The sequence below is a fragment of the Lactuca saligna genome, chromosome 5, assembly GCF_052625555.1.
Source record: "Lactuca saligna cultivar CGN05327 chromosome 5, ASM5262555v1, whole genome shotgun sequence".
Classification (NCBI taxonomy): Eukaryota; Viridiplantae; Streptophyta; class Magnoliopsida; order Asterales; family Asteraceae; genus Lactuca; species Lactuca saligna.
Window position 1 is genome coordinate 118031226 of NC_136421.1, and position 15788 is coordinate 118047013.

The 15788-nt window shown below is 38.5% G+C and overlaps 1 protein-coding gene across 1 annotated transcript; it reads left to right on the forward strand.

Annotated features, from left to right (window-relative positions):
• Positions 1-1975: 1975 nt before the first annotated feature.
• SWP (RNA polymerase II transcription mediator) lies at positions 1976-8515 on the forward strand. The gene is made up of 8 exons (XM_078958233.1): positions 1976-2464; positions 2724-3791; positions 3986-4071; positions 4483-4657; positions 4734-5379; positions 5456-6390; positions 6477-7423; positions 7506-8515. Exons 1-8 carry the CDS (start codon positions 2255-2257, stop codon positions 8353-8355), a joined length of 4917 nt encoding a protein of 1638 aa, XP_078814359.1. The 5' UTR covers positions 1976-2254; the 3' UTR covers positions 8356-8515.
• Positions 8516-15788: the final 7273 nt, after the last annotated feature.

A 15788-nucleotide genomic window follows, 5' to 3' on the forward strand; every position in this document is an offset into this window, starting at 1 on the left:
CTCGCCGAGTTACTCATGTCCAGACTCATTGGGGAAAACCCTAGCTGACTCGTCGAGTCAGCTCATCGACTCGGCCAGTCCATTTAGTTTATGTGCTCATTCAGACGTTTTAAGGCAGATTCATAACTACAAACTCTAGATCTAGCCTCTAAGGCTGATATACCACGTAAAGCTATAATTTTTACGTCCATGCATGAGACTTTGGGCTTGAAATACAAGTTCCATTTGATGTATTAATCATAAAGGCTCTTCTCAAGATGAATAAAGCTGGGACCTTTGGATTCTAGGGACCTCACAAGGTCCAGATCTGAAGTCTCAATCTCCTGATAAGCTCAACACATTCAAAGTCTCAAGGAAAAGATGAAAAAACCCTAAAAATCGATAATCATGAGATCTAATCAACATAGTGATAAATGTGGACACTTTTTACCTTCAACAGAAGATGTGGACGAAATAACACCAGATCCAACAGTCCTTTCTCATTCCTTGTTGTGATTCTTCTCTCTTCTCTTACAATGATCACAAAAACGCCCAAGATTTAACTCTATTTTCTCTCTTATCTCGCTCTAGACGGTTTAGGGTTTAACTCAAGGGATATGATGACTGGTGAGGATGAAATGAGGGCTTAAGGTCTTTTAAATATGACCCAACCTCGAAGAATTAGGGTTTCCTCACACAGCACCAACTCGCACAGTTGGTCTTTCCGACTCGCCGAGTTGGTTGTAAAACCCACGTGGAAAATTCGTATCTACTTGATGAGTTGGGGCACCCACTCATAGAGTTGCTCACTCAACTCATAAATAGATATATAAATATTATACATAGGAGTCGGGATGTTACAACATTGCTCTCAACTTTCTCCTTCTCTCATCCTCTAAACTCCATTGTTGTTATTCAAATAACAAATCAAAAACCTTGTATTCATTTTGAAAAAAAATAGAAAGTACAAAATCACAATGAGAGTATATTAAAATATTCTTTATCATGTTGTAATGCAGAACACTGAACTTACATCATATTTTTTCTGTGCAAGTGTATAGATATACAATTCATATCACCTTTCTTTTGCAAGATTTGTTTGTACATAAGAGGAGCTACACAAAAAAGACATAAATATATAAAACACAAAATCAACATCCAAACACCACATTCTGGAAAAGTCATTTATCATTATATTCCTTAAGATTGTTCAATAGCCAAGATTAACAACAACATGGAGTAGTGAGATTATGGTGATGGGAAAAGCCATCTGTGAGACCAATTCAATTGTTCTCCCTGCAAAACCATTTTGAGCTTATCCGACAATAATGGTGTTCCAAGCAGGCAATCTAACAAACACCTTGCGGGCATCATCAATCAACCTACAAAATTCAAACAACAAAAAATGAGTAGCAAAAATCGAACATCTCAACAAAAATCAAGCAAAAAAAAAAAAAAAACCAGCAAAACTCATTTGCTCAAAAGAGGATGTTCGTCGGAGGAAGAAGACGTTCACCGAGTAATAGGTCGTCGATGGCTATTGTCGATTTACAGGTCGTCGTTGGTTTCTTTTGTGGAGGCGTTCACAATGAGATAGGGGAAAATAGGAAAGCAAACATATTCCTTAGATGTTGTCCCGGTCCAGCAGTGTAATAGAAGGGACCGAATCAGATCAAATTCTTGGACCGAATCTTATCCTTGGATCGAGTCGTTGATTATAAATTCGATAACAAACACGTTGATTGGTTTTTTTCGGACCGGGTACGGTATTGGACCCAGTTAGCAACTATATCAAACACCCCCTAATTCTTGTTAATCTATCCATAAGGTTAAAGGAAAACACTTAAAGTTGTAAGATTGTAATTTTCGGGAATATAGGGGAAGAGTTTGTTAGTATATAGGACTTTCGGGTTGTTTTTGTAAATTTATACCTTTTGACCTGGGGTCTTTATTTCTCTTGTATATATTCATGAAAAAAGGATTTCTAGTGACAATTTGCCAGCGGACTCGAGAAGTCGAAGTAAACAAGATTCGCGGCGGAAGCAGACATAGGGCGACGCCGGAGCGGCTGGAGGCGCTGCAGCTGGTGGCGACGTTGGTGCTCTTCTCCGATCGGTGGCGCCGTGGAGTTAAAGTGAGAAGAATAGGAGGAGAGAGATGATTTGATTCGCTAATTGCGAGCCCTAATTGTATTAAATTCGATGTGTGCTCACTGAACTATTGAGGCTATCAACAATTAGCGGAAATACATAAATAATAATACGAGATACCTAAAATGGCGGAGATAGGTCAAGAATCGGTGGATTTTTCGACTCTGGTGAGTCGAGCTGCAGAGGAATCATACCTTTCTTTAAAGGAATTGGTGGAGAAATCGAAATCTTCTGAAATGTCGGATTCTGAAAAGAAGATTAGCATACTCAAGTATCTTGTTAAGACTCAGCAGCGTATGCTCCGACTCAATGTTCTCGCGCAGTGGTGCCAACAGGTTAGCATTTTTCCAATCCTTCTTTCTGCAATAGATTTTTCGTATTATTGTTTCCAAAACATAGGTTTGATTTCCCCTTCTTGTTTTGTGATGACATTCTATTTATATTTCCAATCCAACTGAATCTGGGAACTAGATGCCTTTTTAACCAGTCGTTTTAAAATTTCATTGGGAAATTCGAGAAAGGAGAAAATCAACAAGAACGCAGCGCCTCATTGTCCAAATGAGATGATAATCCCTTCTGAATTCTGATATGCAGGTACCACTGATACAATATAGTCAACAACTTGCATCAACGCTGTCAAGTCATGAAACATGCTTCACTCAAGCTGCAGATTCAATGTTTTTCATGCACGAGGGACTACAACAAGCTCGTGCTCCAATTTATGATGTTCCATCTGCCATTGAAGTTCTCCTTACAGGCACATACCAACGTTTGCCAAAGTGCACAGAAGATGTAGGCATCCAAACCACATTAACCGAGAAACAACAGAAACCTGTATTAAAGAAATTAGACACCATAGTCAGATCAAAACTACTCGAAACACCACTTCCCAAAGAGTTCACAGAAGTCAAGATCTTTGATGGAACAGTCCATCTTTTTGTCCAAGGAGAGTTTAAGGTACTACTAACCCTTGGCTACCGTGGGCACCTTTCAATGTGGAGAATCTTGCATTTAGAAGTACTTGTTGGTGAGAGAACTGGTTTAGTTAAGCTTGAAGAAATGAGACGATTTGTTCTTGGAGATGATTTGGAACGCAGAATGGCAGCTTCTGATACTCCATTTGCAACTTTGTATTCTATTTTACATGAATTCTGTGTAGCTCTTATTATGGATACTGTTATAAGACAAGTTCAAGCACTAAGGGCAGGTAGATGGAAAGATGCAATTCGGTTTGAACTCATATCTGATGGTAGTTCAAGTCAAAGTTCTATACAACTTGGTCAAGATGGAGAGACTGATTCTGGTGGTTTAAGGACTCCAGGGTTAAAGATTCTTTACTGGTTGGAATGTGAGAAGAACAGTGGGACATCAGATGCGGGTTCTTGTCCTTTTATTAAGATTGAACCAGGGTTAGACTTGCGGATAAAGTGTCTACATAGTTCATTTGTCATTGACCCTTTGACTAACAAGGAGGCAGAGTTTTCAATTGACCAGAGCTGTATTGATGTTGAGAAATTGCTGCTAAGAGCTATATGCTGTAATAAGTATACTCGTCTGCTTGAAATTTATAAAGAGTTGGGGCAAAATAGTCATATTGGTCGAGCTGCAGGTGATGTTCTTCTTCACACCCCAGTTGATTCACCTGTTGATGAGTACGAAAAGGTCAGTTAAAATGAAACACTTTTGTCCTCTTTTTTTTCCCCCTCATTGATATCATTCTTGTGATTCTATTTTTTTTTCACCTTTTTTCATTTTCATCTGTAATTCATGTAACCAGAGTGAGATACTTCATGTCAGGTTATGTTGTGATTCTTCAAGTTGATAAGTTGATTATGCTCATTTGTTTCTATGTGCAGGACAACCAGTCAGAATCTGAAGGACAGGAAGTACTACGTGTCCGTGCCTATGGTTCATCATTTTTTACACTTGGAATAAATATAAGGTTTTACTCTAATCTGTTAATATATCTATAATTCTATATCTATATCTATATCTATATGTATATATATATATATATATATATATATATATATGTATGTATGTATGTATATATGTATGTATGTATTTGTGTAAATTTATTCTGATAAAATGTTGAATTGAGGTACTGAGGTGCTAAAATATTAGCACTACAAGTGTTATGGCTGGGTATAATGTCGTCTAATGTGTGAAAGCATAAATCATGAAAACTTGTAAAAAAGACTTTGTGTCACTTAAACTTACATACATAGAAATGGGTTATATTGCATTTTTGCATTCCATTCTGTGATGGAAGGAATCACACACCAATGGAATGAACCATTCCATTCCTTTCCAAACACTACCTTCTGTCTTTTACCTTTTTTTTAATATGCAGGAGTGGGAGGTTTCTTCTTCATTCATCAAGAAGTACAGTTACATCTTCAGCCTTAAGAGAATGTGAGGAAGCACTAAATCAAGGAAGTATGACTGCAGCTGAAGCTTTCATAAGCTTGAAAAGCAAAAGCTTACTTCATTTATTTGCATGTATTGGGAGGTTTTTAGGACTCCAGGTAATAACATTTCTTAATCTAAAATCCTTAAATTTCCTTAAAAACTTCCAATCCTCTAAACATATTACCTTTTCAGGTGTTTGAACACGGTTTTTCTCCAGTGAAAGTACCAAAACAAATCTTAAACAGCTCCAACATGCTTCTCATGGGATTCCCAGATTGTGGGAGCTCTTATTTCCTCCTAATGCAACTCGAAGACAACTTTACCCCTATTTTCAAGCTCTTAGAAACTCAACCAGATCCATCTGCAAAACACGAACCTTCTGGTATCTCAAATCTTGTCACACGTGCTAAAAACATTGATATAAATCAAATGCACATTCTTGAAAGTCAACCCAGTTTGACCCTTTCCCTAACATCTGACCCCACTTCTGATCATACTCTTCTTTCTGATTTGGGCAATGAAACCTCTGCTTCTGCTTCTGCTTCTTCTTCTGGTCTTTTATCGGTTTTTTCTTCTATTGTGGATGAAGTTTTTGACCAAGAAAGACGGTCAACTGCCCCTGGCTTTCCTGTTCAGACTTTTGGTAATGCCTTTAGTAATAGCTTGTTGTATAATAATATGGGTAGTAGTTATAAAGGTAGGCCCCAATCTGGGCCCACCACTTCTTCTCTCATTTCTCCCCCTGGAAGGACTACAGTTATGAAGAAACTTTCTGATCAAGATTCGGCTTCTAGATCTCCACATTCTGGTTTTAGAAATTCTGTTGCTGGAACTTCAGGTGTTTTTTTTAAATTTTTTTTTTTTATTTAAAGTTTTTTCAATTCTATCTTACTCTAAATATTCCTCTTTTTCAGCCTCACTATCAGACTCTCCAATCAGATATGATCCCGGATCAAGAAAACGTGCTTTATTAGACATGTTAGACTTACTCCCATCACTCAAACCCTCAGAAACCCTTGAAGAACCCTCAAAAAGAAGGAAAATTACCAAAAACCCCTCGGGGACACTCAGCAACATGGAAAAATACCGATACGTAAACCTTATAGCGGAAGCAAACAAAGGAGATGCCCCATCAAGTATTTACGTTTCTGCCCTTCTTCACGTAGTCCGCCATTGCTCTCTCTGCATCAAACACGCCCGTTTGACCAGTCAAATGGACGCCCTCGACATTCCATACGCTGAAGAAGTGGGCCTACGAAACGCATCTTCAAACATATGGTTTCGACTCCCCTTTGCCCGAGGTGACACATGGGAACATATTTGCTTGCGCTTGGGCAGCCCGGGCAGCATGTATTGGGACGTGAAAATCAACGATCAACACTTCATGGACTTGTACGAACTTCAAAAGGGCAGCTCGGGCAACTCGGGCAGCTTTACCATGCCTTGGGGTTCGGGTGTTAGGATTGCGAATACTTCCGATATTGATTCGCATATTCGGTATGATTCCGATGGTGTTGTGTTGACTTATAATTCGGTTGAATCCGATAGTATTCGAAAGCTGGTTGCTGATATTGAAAGGCTAGCGAATGCTCGGACTTTTGCTTTGGGAATGAGGAAGCTACTTATTGATTCCGATGAGAAAGACGAAAGCCGAAGTAATTCCGATTCCGGAGTTGGGAAGTATCCGGAACAGATGAGGAGGGCGTTTAAGATTGAGGCCGTTGGGTTGATGAGTTTGTGGTTTAGTTTTGGTTCCGGAGTTCTTGCAAGGTTTGTAGTGGAATGGGAATCGGGTAAAAATGGATGTACAATGCATGTTTCACCTGATCAGCTTTGGCCTCATACAAAGGTACAAATGACCATTCTTGTAATTTACTCTTATTATTATTTATTTTATAATTTATAATGTCTGATTGATTAATTTTTCATTTTCAGTTTTTGGAGGATTTCATCAATGGGACGGAAGTTTCATCTCTTTTGGACTGCATCCGTCTGACAGCGGGACCCTTACATGCCCTAGCAGCTGCAACACGTCCTGCCCGAGCTGCCCCTGTTTCTGGGGTCCCCAACACTGCACCTTCTTCATCTCTCTCAAAACCAAACACATACAACAACACTTCTTCACCTGCCGCCACAAATCTCGGAACCCACACGGCGGCCATGTTAACCGCCGCCACAGCCGCCGCCCGCGGCGGCCCCGGAATCGTCCCGAGCTCTCTTCTACCAATCGATGTCTCGTTTGTTCTCCGTGGCCCGTATTGGATCCGAATAATATACCGGAAATATTTCGCGGTGGACATGCGGTGTTTCGCTGGAGACCAAGTCTGGCTGCAACCCGCCACCCCACCGAAGGGTGGCCCTACCGCCGGAGGGTCGCTACCTTGTCCCCAATTCCGACCCTTCATCATGGAGCACGTTGCTCAGGAGTTAAACGGTTTAGACCCGAATAATTTCTCGGGTCAAGGATCGACGAATTCCAGTTCCGGTTTGAATGGAAACAGAGTGAGTCCCGCCGGAATCGCGCGTTCCGGGGTTCAACCGTTTAGTCGGGGTGCAACCGCGATGCCGACATCTTCGGGTTTAGGGAGCCCGGGATTGGGGTTACGTAGGGCGCCTGGGGCGGTTGTTCCGGCTCATGTTAGGGGGGAGCTGAATACTGCTATTATCGGACTCGGTGATGATGGTGGTTATGGTGGTGGGTGGGTCCCACTTGTTGCTCTTAAAAAGGTTCTTAGAGGGATCCTCAAGTACCTTGGAGTTTTATGGCTGTTTGCTCAGTTACCTGAGCTATTGAAGGAGATTCTCGGATCCATTTTGAAGGATAATGAAGGTGCACTGTTGAATTTGGATCAAGAGCAACCCGCTTTGCGCTTTTTTGTGGGGTAAGAAATAATTACTTATTACTTAAATTATAATAAACATATCAATGGAATTATAAAAAAAAAATATTATTTTTTGTTGCAGTGGGTATGTATTTGCAGTGAGTGTCCACAGAGTCCAACTTCTTCTCCAAGTTTTAAGTGTAAAACGCTTCCATCATTCCCAACAACAACAAAACCAAAACCAACAACCAAACGCAATCACAGCCCAAGAAGAGCTCACCCAATCAGAAATCAGCGAAATCTGCGACTACTTCAGCCGCCGGGTCGCGTCGGAACCCTACGACGCGTCCCGTGTCGCCTCCTTCATCACCCTCCTGACCCTCCCAATCTCTGTCCTCCGCGAATTCCTCAAACTCATCGCGTGGAAAAAATCCCTCGCGTCCCAGTCAGCATCCGACACCCCGCCAGCTCAGCGATCGCGAATCGAACTCTGCCTCGAGAACCACACCGGAGTTGAGGCTCTGTCGCCGGAGAACGCAACCGGAAATGGAAACGGAAACGGAAACTCTCCGGCGACGAAAAGTAATATACATTATGACCGGGGGCATAATGCGGTTGACTTTGGGTTGACGGTGGTGCTTGACCCGGCGCTTATCCCACATATAAATGCCGCTGGTGGTGCCGCTTGGTTGCCGTACTGTGTGTCGGTGAGGTTGAAGTATTCGTTTGGGGAGAATCCGAATGTTGGGTTTCTTGGGATGGAAGGGAGTCATGGTGGGAGGTCGTGTTGGGTGAGGGTGGAGGATTGGGAGTATTGTAAGCAGAGGGTGGTCAGGACGGTGGAGATGAATGGTGGTGGTGGTGGTGATGGGAGTCAGGGGAGGTTGAGGGTGGTGGCGGATAATGTTCAAAGAGCACTTCATATGTGTCTTCAAGGGTTGCGGGGTGGCGGTGTTGGTGGCGGTGGTGTTGGTGGAGGGAATGTGACATGACTGGAGATGTGATTTGGGTTGTTGGTTTGTTTGGTTGCTTACATGTAGGGTAAAAGTTTTCCCTTTGTATAGTGTGACTGTTTTGTTGTGTTTGTATAAACATTTTGTGTTTTTCCACCATTTTGAACAATAACAAATAGTAGGTTTTTGCTGCTTTCAAGTGTCATTCAAAGTAGATAGTTATTAGTATGTTCTGATAGGGTTTACTTTTATTTATATAGAAATATTTGGTAAAATTAGTTGCATTTTTTTTTCAGAAATATGTAATATTAAATAAGATAAAAATAATAGGGTTTTGTTTTGGTCCAAAAGCTCTTAAAAGCTCAACGAAGCTCACAGCCAAAACTCACGACCGCTCGTGCGTTTTTATTTCCTTCTTGAAATTTGTATTTTTTTAGCCTTTTAAAACACTACTCTCTATTGTTTTGCATCGGGCCTCCAAAAGGACTTAAAACACTGCAACATAGAGACAATAGAGTAAATAAATCAAAAAAAGGAAAGAAAATACTTCCGAGTTGCTTTACGGTTAGTCGTTTTTGGATTGACTTTTACTCTTCAAATGTTATTTGACATAGTCTCAGCGTTTCAAGCAATCAACCTACACGTCCTATTCTTGGAAACCTTCATAAAACAACTTCAACATTTGACCATTAACTTTGATCACTTTTTTCCTATATATTACTTTTAACCTCGACTGCACCAAGATCATAGACATTAGTAACAATGAACGGTCCCATCCACTGAACCGTAACTTACCAAAAAAACCATTTTAGACGAGGGTTGATATGTGAATACTAATTCATATATTTTATGCTTTATCTTAAATATTTTTAGCTATAATTATGCTTATTATAGGACGAAAGGTACTTAATTTGTTTAAATTCAATTTTGTAGCAGTGAAGACATGCTTAGATGAAAAGAAAGCAAATGCAGAGTTGTATGTAGGAATATTGAACCAAGTCAATCAGAGTCAAAGAAATCAACAGTTTTGAAGCCCATGGCGTGGAGATTCCTAGCCATGCCGTGGTGAGTTTGTTATTCACGATCTGATCTACATGCCTTGGAGAATACGCGTTTTAAGTGGTTGCCACGCCGTGGAGCCTGTTTGCCACGACGTGGGATGTGATTTTTGGCAGCTATTTATTGATCGTTTTGACTCTCAACCCTAACATATACTGGAAGTTATTGACGGCTTCTAGTTACTCTATTACTTTGTTTTGATCATGTCTATCAAAGTGATTTTCGTTTTTACTTCTGTCAAGTAGTATGTGTTGATTGAGTGGATTTGGATTATTGCTAGTTGTTTATTTATTATTGTTGCTTGTTAAAAGAACCTTTTATGTTAATGACAACTTCTTTTCTGTTTATTGTTGAGTTTAATTGAGACTTGATGAACTATCTTTCTTAGTTGGCTTTAATCTTATGATTTTGTGAGTAACAAGGTTATAGGACTAGTGTTTTGATAAAAAACCTAGGATTAAATAGAAAAGTTGGTAAATTGATATGAAAGCTAATATACGAAGAACAATCATGTATTGAATTAATATTTATAAACCATTTATGTTAATCAAAATTACAAGTCTTCCATAATTCAAACTTATGACTAGCTTACTTGTTTATTTGTCCACTTGATATCTGAATGAATGAACTTGTTTAGCTAAATGATTAGTATTTTTTATCATAATTCTAATCAATCTAGGAATCGGTAAACAACAACACTATAATCCATTGCACTTTCCACGAAATCAACCATATGAGTAAGTGAATCGTATCTAAATGAAAATCTTTTTTATATCTTGATTTCAAAACCGTTTTCTTGTTTCTTCTTTAGTTTAAAGTGCTTATTTGTTAATTGCTTTTACGTTTCTAAACTTGCAAAACTGGAAAACCCCCTTTTATTTGCTTAATTTACTTAGATAACTTTAGTAGGTAATTTTAGCTGTTATTTTTGTTTCCTGTGTTCGATACTCAACTTACCTGAACTATCCTATTAATCGATTAGGTACACTCCTATCGCCTATCAATTAGTCTAAAGTAGTTGGTTTAAAACTAGTACTTAAAATACGTATCAAGAGTCATAGTGTAATGTCTTTTGACCTATCTTAAAGGTCTTACATGAAATGTACTTTTCGTTAAATGATTTGGTCTTGTTCTTGTAGATGTGTGAGTTCTTGGGTACCTTATTTCTTCATATATATTGAAGTTAATGACTTCCCCATCAAATTCCATTGATAAAGTTCCATTGTAAACATCGATTTTTGTTTTTTCTATTTTAAGATAAGGTTTACCCAAATGTATGGAACTTGAATTTGGGGAGTCATCATCTCCCATATCTAGAACATAAAAATCAGTCGGGATAACAAGTTCATTGGTTTGCACTAACATGTCCTTTAGGACACTTTTTGGGTGTACTATCGACCGAATGACAAGTTGTAAACGGATTATGGTAGGACATTTATAGATGTGAACGGAGTATGGTAGGACATTTATAGATGTACCCAAGTCAAGCATAGCTCGAGGCACATTACACCAATTTTTCTTAATGTTCCTACACTAATTAATTTGTAAACGGAGTATGGTAGGACATTTATAGATGTACCCAAGTCAAGCATAGCTCGAGGTACATCAAGATTCCCCAATTTGCAAGGTACGGTAAAGACATTGGGATCCTTTAATTTCAGGGCATCATTTTTGCAAAACCGCTGAATTGTTCTCATCGAATTTTAGTATTTCATTACATTTGAGTTTCGTTTAGATATGCAAAGTTATTTTAAGAGATTAGCATATCTAGGAACCTTTTTGATGGCATCAAGGAGTGAGATATTGACTTTTAGAACATTTGCATGATTGCGTTATCTTCCCGTTCCTTCTTCATGCTCACCAATCTTTCGGGAAATGGAGTGACTGGAGTATATTTGTGTCACACCCCCGGCCGAGGCACCGAAACATGTTGGGCTGTGCGACTTAGTTCATGGATCTCAGGCAATTGGATATATAACACAAGTACAAAAATAACGAAACAGTAGTTGTATTTCATCTTGAAGTTTGAATAAAAGGTTCTTACAGATGATAATAAAGTACATGAATTTCCTTAACAACTAGGCAGCTATAACAAAAACTAGAAAAACTAGGTCACCAGAAATCCATGACTATTCTGTCATCTGAAATGCTTGTCTAGTGATTTCTTGAGAATACATGTAGTTTTGTGGATCAACACAAGGTTGGTGAGAGTTATAGGTTTTCTGCTAGAGCAGTGGTGATGCTTTTAAAATAACCAAAAAGTACTTTCTTTGTAAGTAAAACCATACTTAAAAATGTGTTTGTAAGGAGCCCTCTAAAGAAACTTTGAAAACCAAAAGGTGTTTTTCCATAAAACCATACTTATAATTGTTTTTGAAGTGGGAGAGAAACCAAATCAATGGTTTGTAGAGAAACTATCAATGTTTATAGTGAGTTCTATACCGAGCTATATGACTAGAGTACCCTCTACGACACTTCATTGGATGTCGTAGCGCTGATAATATAAATATCACCTGCTTCGATTTGCCTTCGTGGTTGTAGCTAGCAACCACAGGTGAGGTTGTCAACCCTTATAGATCTATACATATGTATCTCGCTCCGAATGATTAACAGTCATAGTAGTACGAGTCTTATAAGTATTTCTACCTAGGGGTATGAATAGCATCTCACTATAAAAACCACTGAATGATGTATACGAAAAGCTCCCAGCCCTAACTGATACGTGGATAAGTCATAATGATTTACCTTGCATAAAGTTTATAAAATCCGAGCATGTTAGATAACTATATACGTAAAAGTGTATAATACTCGCTTAAATAAGTGGTGATGTGACACCCCTGGGTAGAGGCGAAATCGCCAAGCTGTGCGACGTTAGGATGTTGGGATCTCAGGCCAAGATACACATTGAATAATACACAGGATGTACAAAATAACATAGCTATTTATTTATCAAATAAAAGATGTTACACAATTTTTCTAGGTACAAGTAGGTTACAAAAGAAAAGCACATAAGTCCCGAGCTGCATCACCGGGGTTATCTCGTTCTTCAGGCGGGTTCATTCTCTTGAAAATACATGTTGTTTGAGAGGTCAACATCATGTTGGTGAGTCCATAGGTTTTATTGTTATAAAACACGTGTGGGTATTTTAGTTGTTTTTCTTATCCTAAACTCGCTTCCTTGAGTTTGTGAGTACTATCACTATTGCCATAGGTAGCTTCCTAGTGGGAGTCTTAGATAGTTGAGTGTTGGTTGACCTAAAATCGCTTCCTTGAGTTTGTGAGTACTATCACTACATAGTTGGATTTATCCTAATAGTAGTTTATGGGAACTAGTTTTAGTTTGAAAAAGTTATGATGAGTTCCTATAATCGAGCTATGACTGTTGATACCGAAAGAAATAACATGACACTTCATCAGACGTCACTATGGTAAGAAAGTTATGCCTGCTTCGACTTGCCGTCGGGTTGTAGCTAGAAACCACAAGAGAGAGTGTCAATACCGTGTATATATATATATATATATATATATATATATATATATATATATATATATATATATATATATATATATATATATATATATATATATAGTGACAACCTGAAATTTCCATTCGGTCAAACCCTAGAAGTCAACCACTTCGTACAATAAATTAATATCATTATTTCTTATTTTAAGAAATATAAAGTTTGTTTGATTATTTTAATATTATTTTTAAACGAACGGGTGAAAAAAAGTGTCGTCTCGGGTTTTAAATTTTAAAAACCGCAAACACCTCGCGTCTTAGAAACTCTCGGCCAAACTATTTCGTTTGAGTCGAAAAATCATACCAAAATCCGAAAACTCATGCTTATCCATGAGTTTAGTCCTTAAGTCTAGTCAATATGAGTTTACTCCCGATTTATCCAAAAGAGTAAACTCCCAAAAGAGTAAACTCAAGAAAACCTCTCAAGTAGCAAACTAGAAACAATTCAAGATCTTCAAAGTTGTAAGTGTTCTATCCATTTCAAGTTGATTAAACACTTAATCTAGTGTTTGTGCATCTATTCACCCATTCACTTTTGTGTTTTGATTAGATTTCCAAAAACACCAAGAACACCAAGAACGCACACTAAGTGTTCTTGGACTTTTAGCTAAATCCAAGCTTCCTTATAGTAAGTACTTCCATCCTTGAGTATTCTTAAGCTTATAGTACATATTAACATCAAAGAAAATTCGCAAGAACACCAAGATCAAGGTGTTCACGGTTTTGGGAGGCTCCCAAAACCGTAAACACCATTTATGGTGCAAAGTGGTGCCTTAAGGTGCCTAGATGATTCACCATGCCTTAGGGACTTGTCTAGCTTCATCCTTAATGAGTTTATCACAAAAAAAGCACCAAATACTTCCATTTTTATTTGTTTACGGTTTAGGGATCTCCCAAAACCGTAAACACCCCTAAAAGTGCATAAAAGTCCCATAAAAGTTCAATGGTTATTCCTTATGTCTAAATCTAACCTAGACTATTTCCATGACTAAGCTAAGGACTTGAAAACCCACCAAATACCAAACTTATGAGTTTAAGGTAGTAAACCCAAAGAGAAATGACCATGAGGCCGTAAACTCCTCAAAGGAGTGTAATGATGCCCTAATCTCTTCTAAAGGCCAAACCACCAAGTAGAAATGCTTGAAAGGACTTGTAAAACCTCAAATCATCATATGGTCAAAAGATTTAGAGCTTACGACCGTAAACCCTTGAGTTTACTACCGTAAACTCCTAGGGTAAAGGTCATCAAATCCGTAAACTCCAAAGGAGTTTACCCTTGAACCCCAAACACAATAGCAAGGTCCTTTAGCACTTAGATGCAATCCTTATGGCTTGTAGCACTTATATAAGGTGTTTTACATGCCTTAGGATGTCTTAACTTTTTTCAATTAGTGTTTTAAAGTCTAATTGGATACATATATGTGTGATTATATGTTAACTAGGATCATTGAGTGTGAACAAGTCTTCACTTGTCACCTAGCAATCCTACATCATTCAGTTCATCCAAACCACCATCTACAGGTGAGTTCATACCCCTAATCAATGTTTTAAATGATTTTAAATGCTTTAATGGGGGGGGGATACAAGTAGAAAACAACATGTTATTAAATCATTTATATGTATTTTATAACTGTGTTTTCATTCAACAGATTTCACATACTACAAAATGTGATGCATGAAATGGTTTTCTATCTTTAAAATACTTTGTTATCAAATGTATTACTTTTGAAATGTTTATCAAAATGAAATCAAGTCACTTTTTATATTTGTTCAAAATCATTAGATGTCTTACAAAACCATTTTACATTCTTGAACTAAACTATGCATATACAGTTATATTCTTATATATGTATTGATGTTATAGTTGTCATCTTTCATTTAGTTTCCCACACCCTTGAGTAGTAAAAGTGTATAAACCTACTTGAATAATCAATTACCTTTCAGTAAATTATCATAGGGATAATTTGAAGATATCAAACATTATTCCTATTACAAGGAATCACACAAGAGTCAGTTCATTCATGATTCTACACAAGTACATTACCTGATACATGAGTACATTTATATATGATTACATGATACATGAGTACGTTTACATATGCTTACATGATACATGAATAAGATACATGAGTACTGTTACATAGATACATTATCCTGTATTCACTTACCTGGATACTTGTACCTAGAGTTATGAGGAAGATTTATTCGTACCTTCTGTGTAAATTTTCCTGCCTATCCCTGTTCGACGGGATGTCTAGACGGGACTAACCATTCCGGAACCCAGCTGTTAGCACCACTGGGTGATGAACATCCACGAATGTCTAAGGTTATCACTTATAATAGATAGATTGATATAGGAACTAACCATTCCTCCATCCTACTGTTGCAACAGAGGATGAGATGAAAATCTTCGGATGATCATTAGGTTACCACTTATATTAGGAGTCAGCTACGGGACTAACCCTTCCTCCAACCTGCTGCTGCTACAGAGGACAATTGGACAATCTTCGGATGTTCATTATGTAACGACCCGCTCCCGGTATGTTGATTTATTGGTAATTATAGTGAGTTTTCCTAGAGGGACTCGGCGAGTTCTAGCCTGACTCGCCGAGTCGGGTCGCGTCTGAGGGCACGCGTGAGCCGGCGACTCGACGAGTCCATATTATGGACTCGGCGAGTCCATCTGTTTGGGTGAAACCCTAAAATCCCCGGGTTGCCCACTATTTATACCACCTTATAGCCCCATTCTCGCCTCCCTCACCCTGAGAACACAGTTTTAGAGCCCCAAACCTCCATTGAAGAGCTTATTTGTGTTTGGTGCCCTCTTTGTGAAGGTGTGAAGAAGGAGAAGAAGGAAGAAGCAAGGAGAAGGGTTGGAGTGCAAAGATCC

What these genes read in the sequence shown, in the direction of transcription:
- SWP (XM_078958233.1), top strand. Translation starts at nt 2,255, where the DNA reads ATGGCGGAGATAGGTCAAGAATCGGTGGATTTTTCGACTCTGGTGAGT. An exon ending in ACACTTGGAATAAATATAAG is followed by an intron (nt 4,072 to 4,482) that starts GTTTTACTCTAA and finishes TTTAATATGCAG; the next exon opens with GAGTGGGAGGTTTCTTCTTC. An exon ending in AGCTTTGGCCTCATACAAAG is followed by an intron (nt 6,391 to 6,476) that starts GTACAAATGACC and finishes TTTCATTTTCAG; the next exon opens with TTTTTGGAGGATTTCATCAA.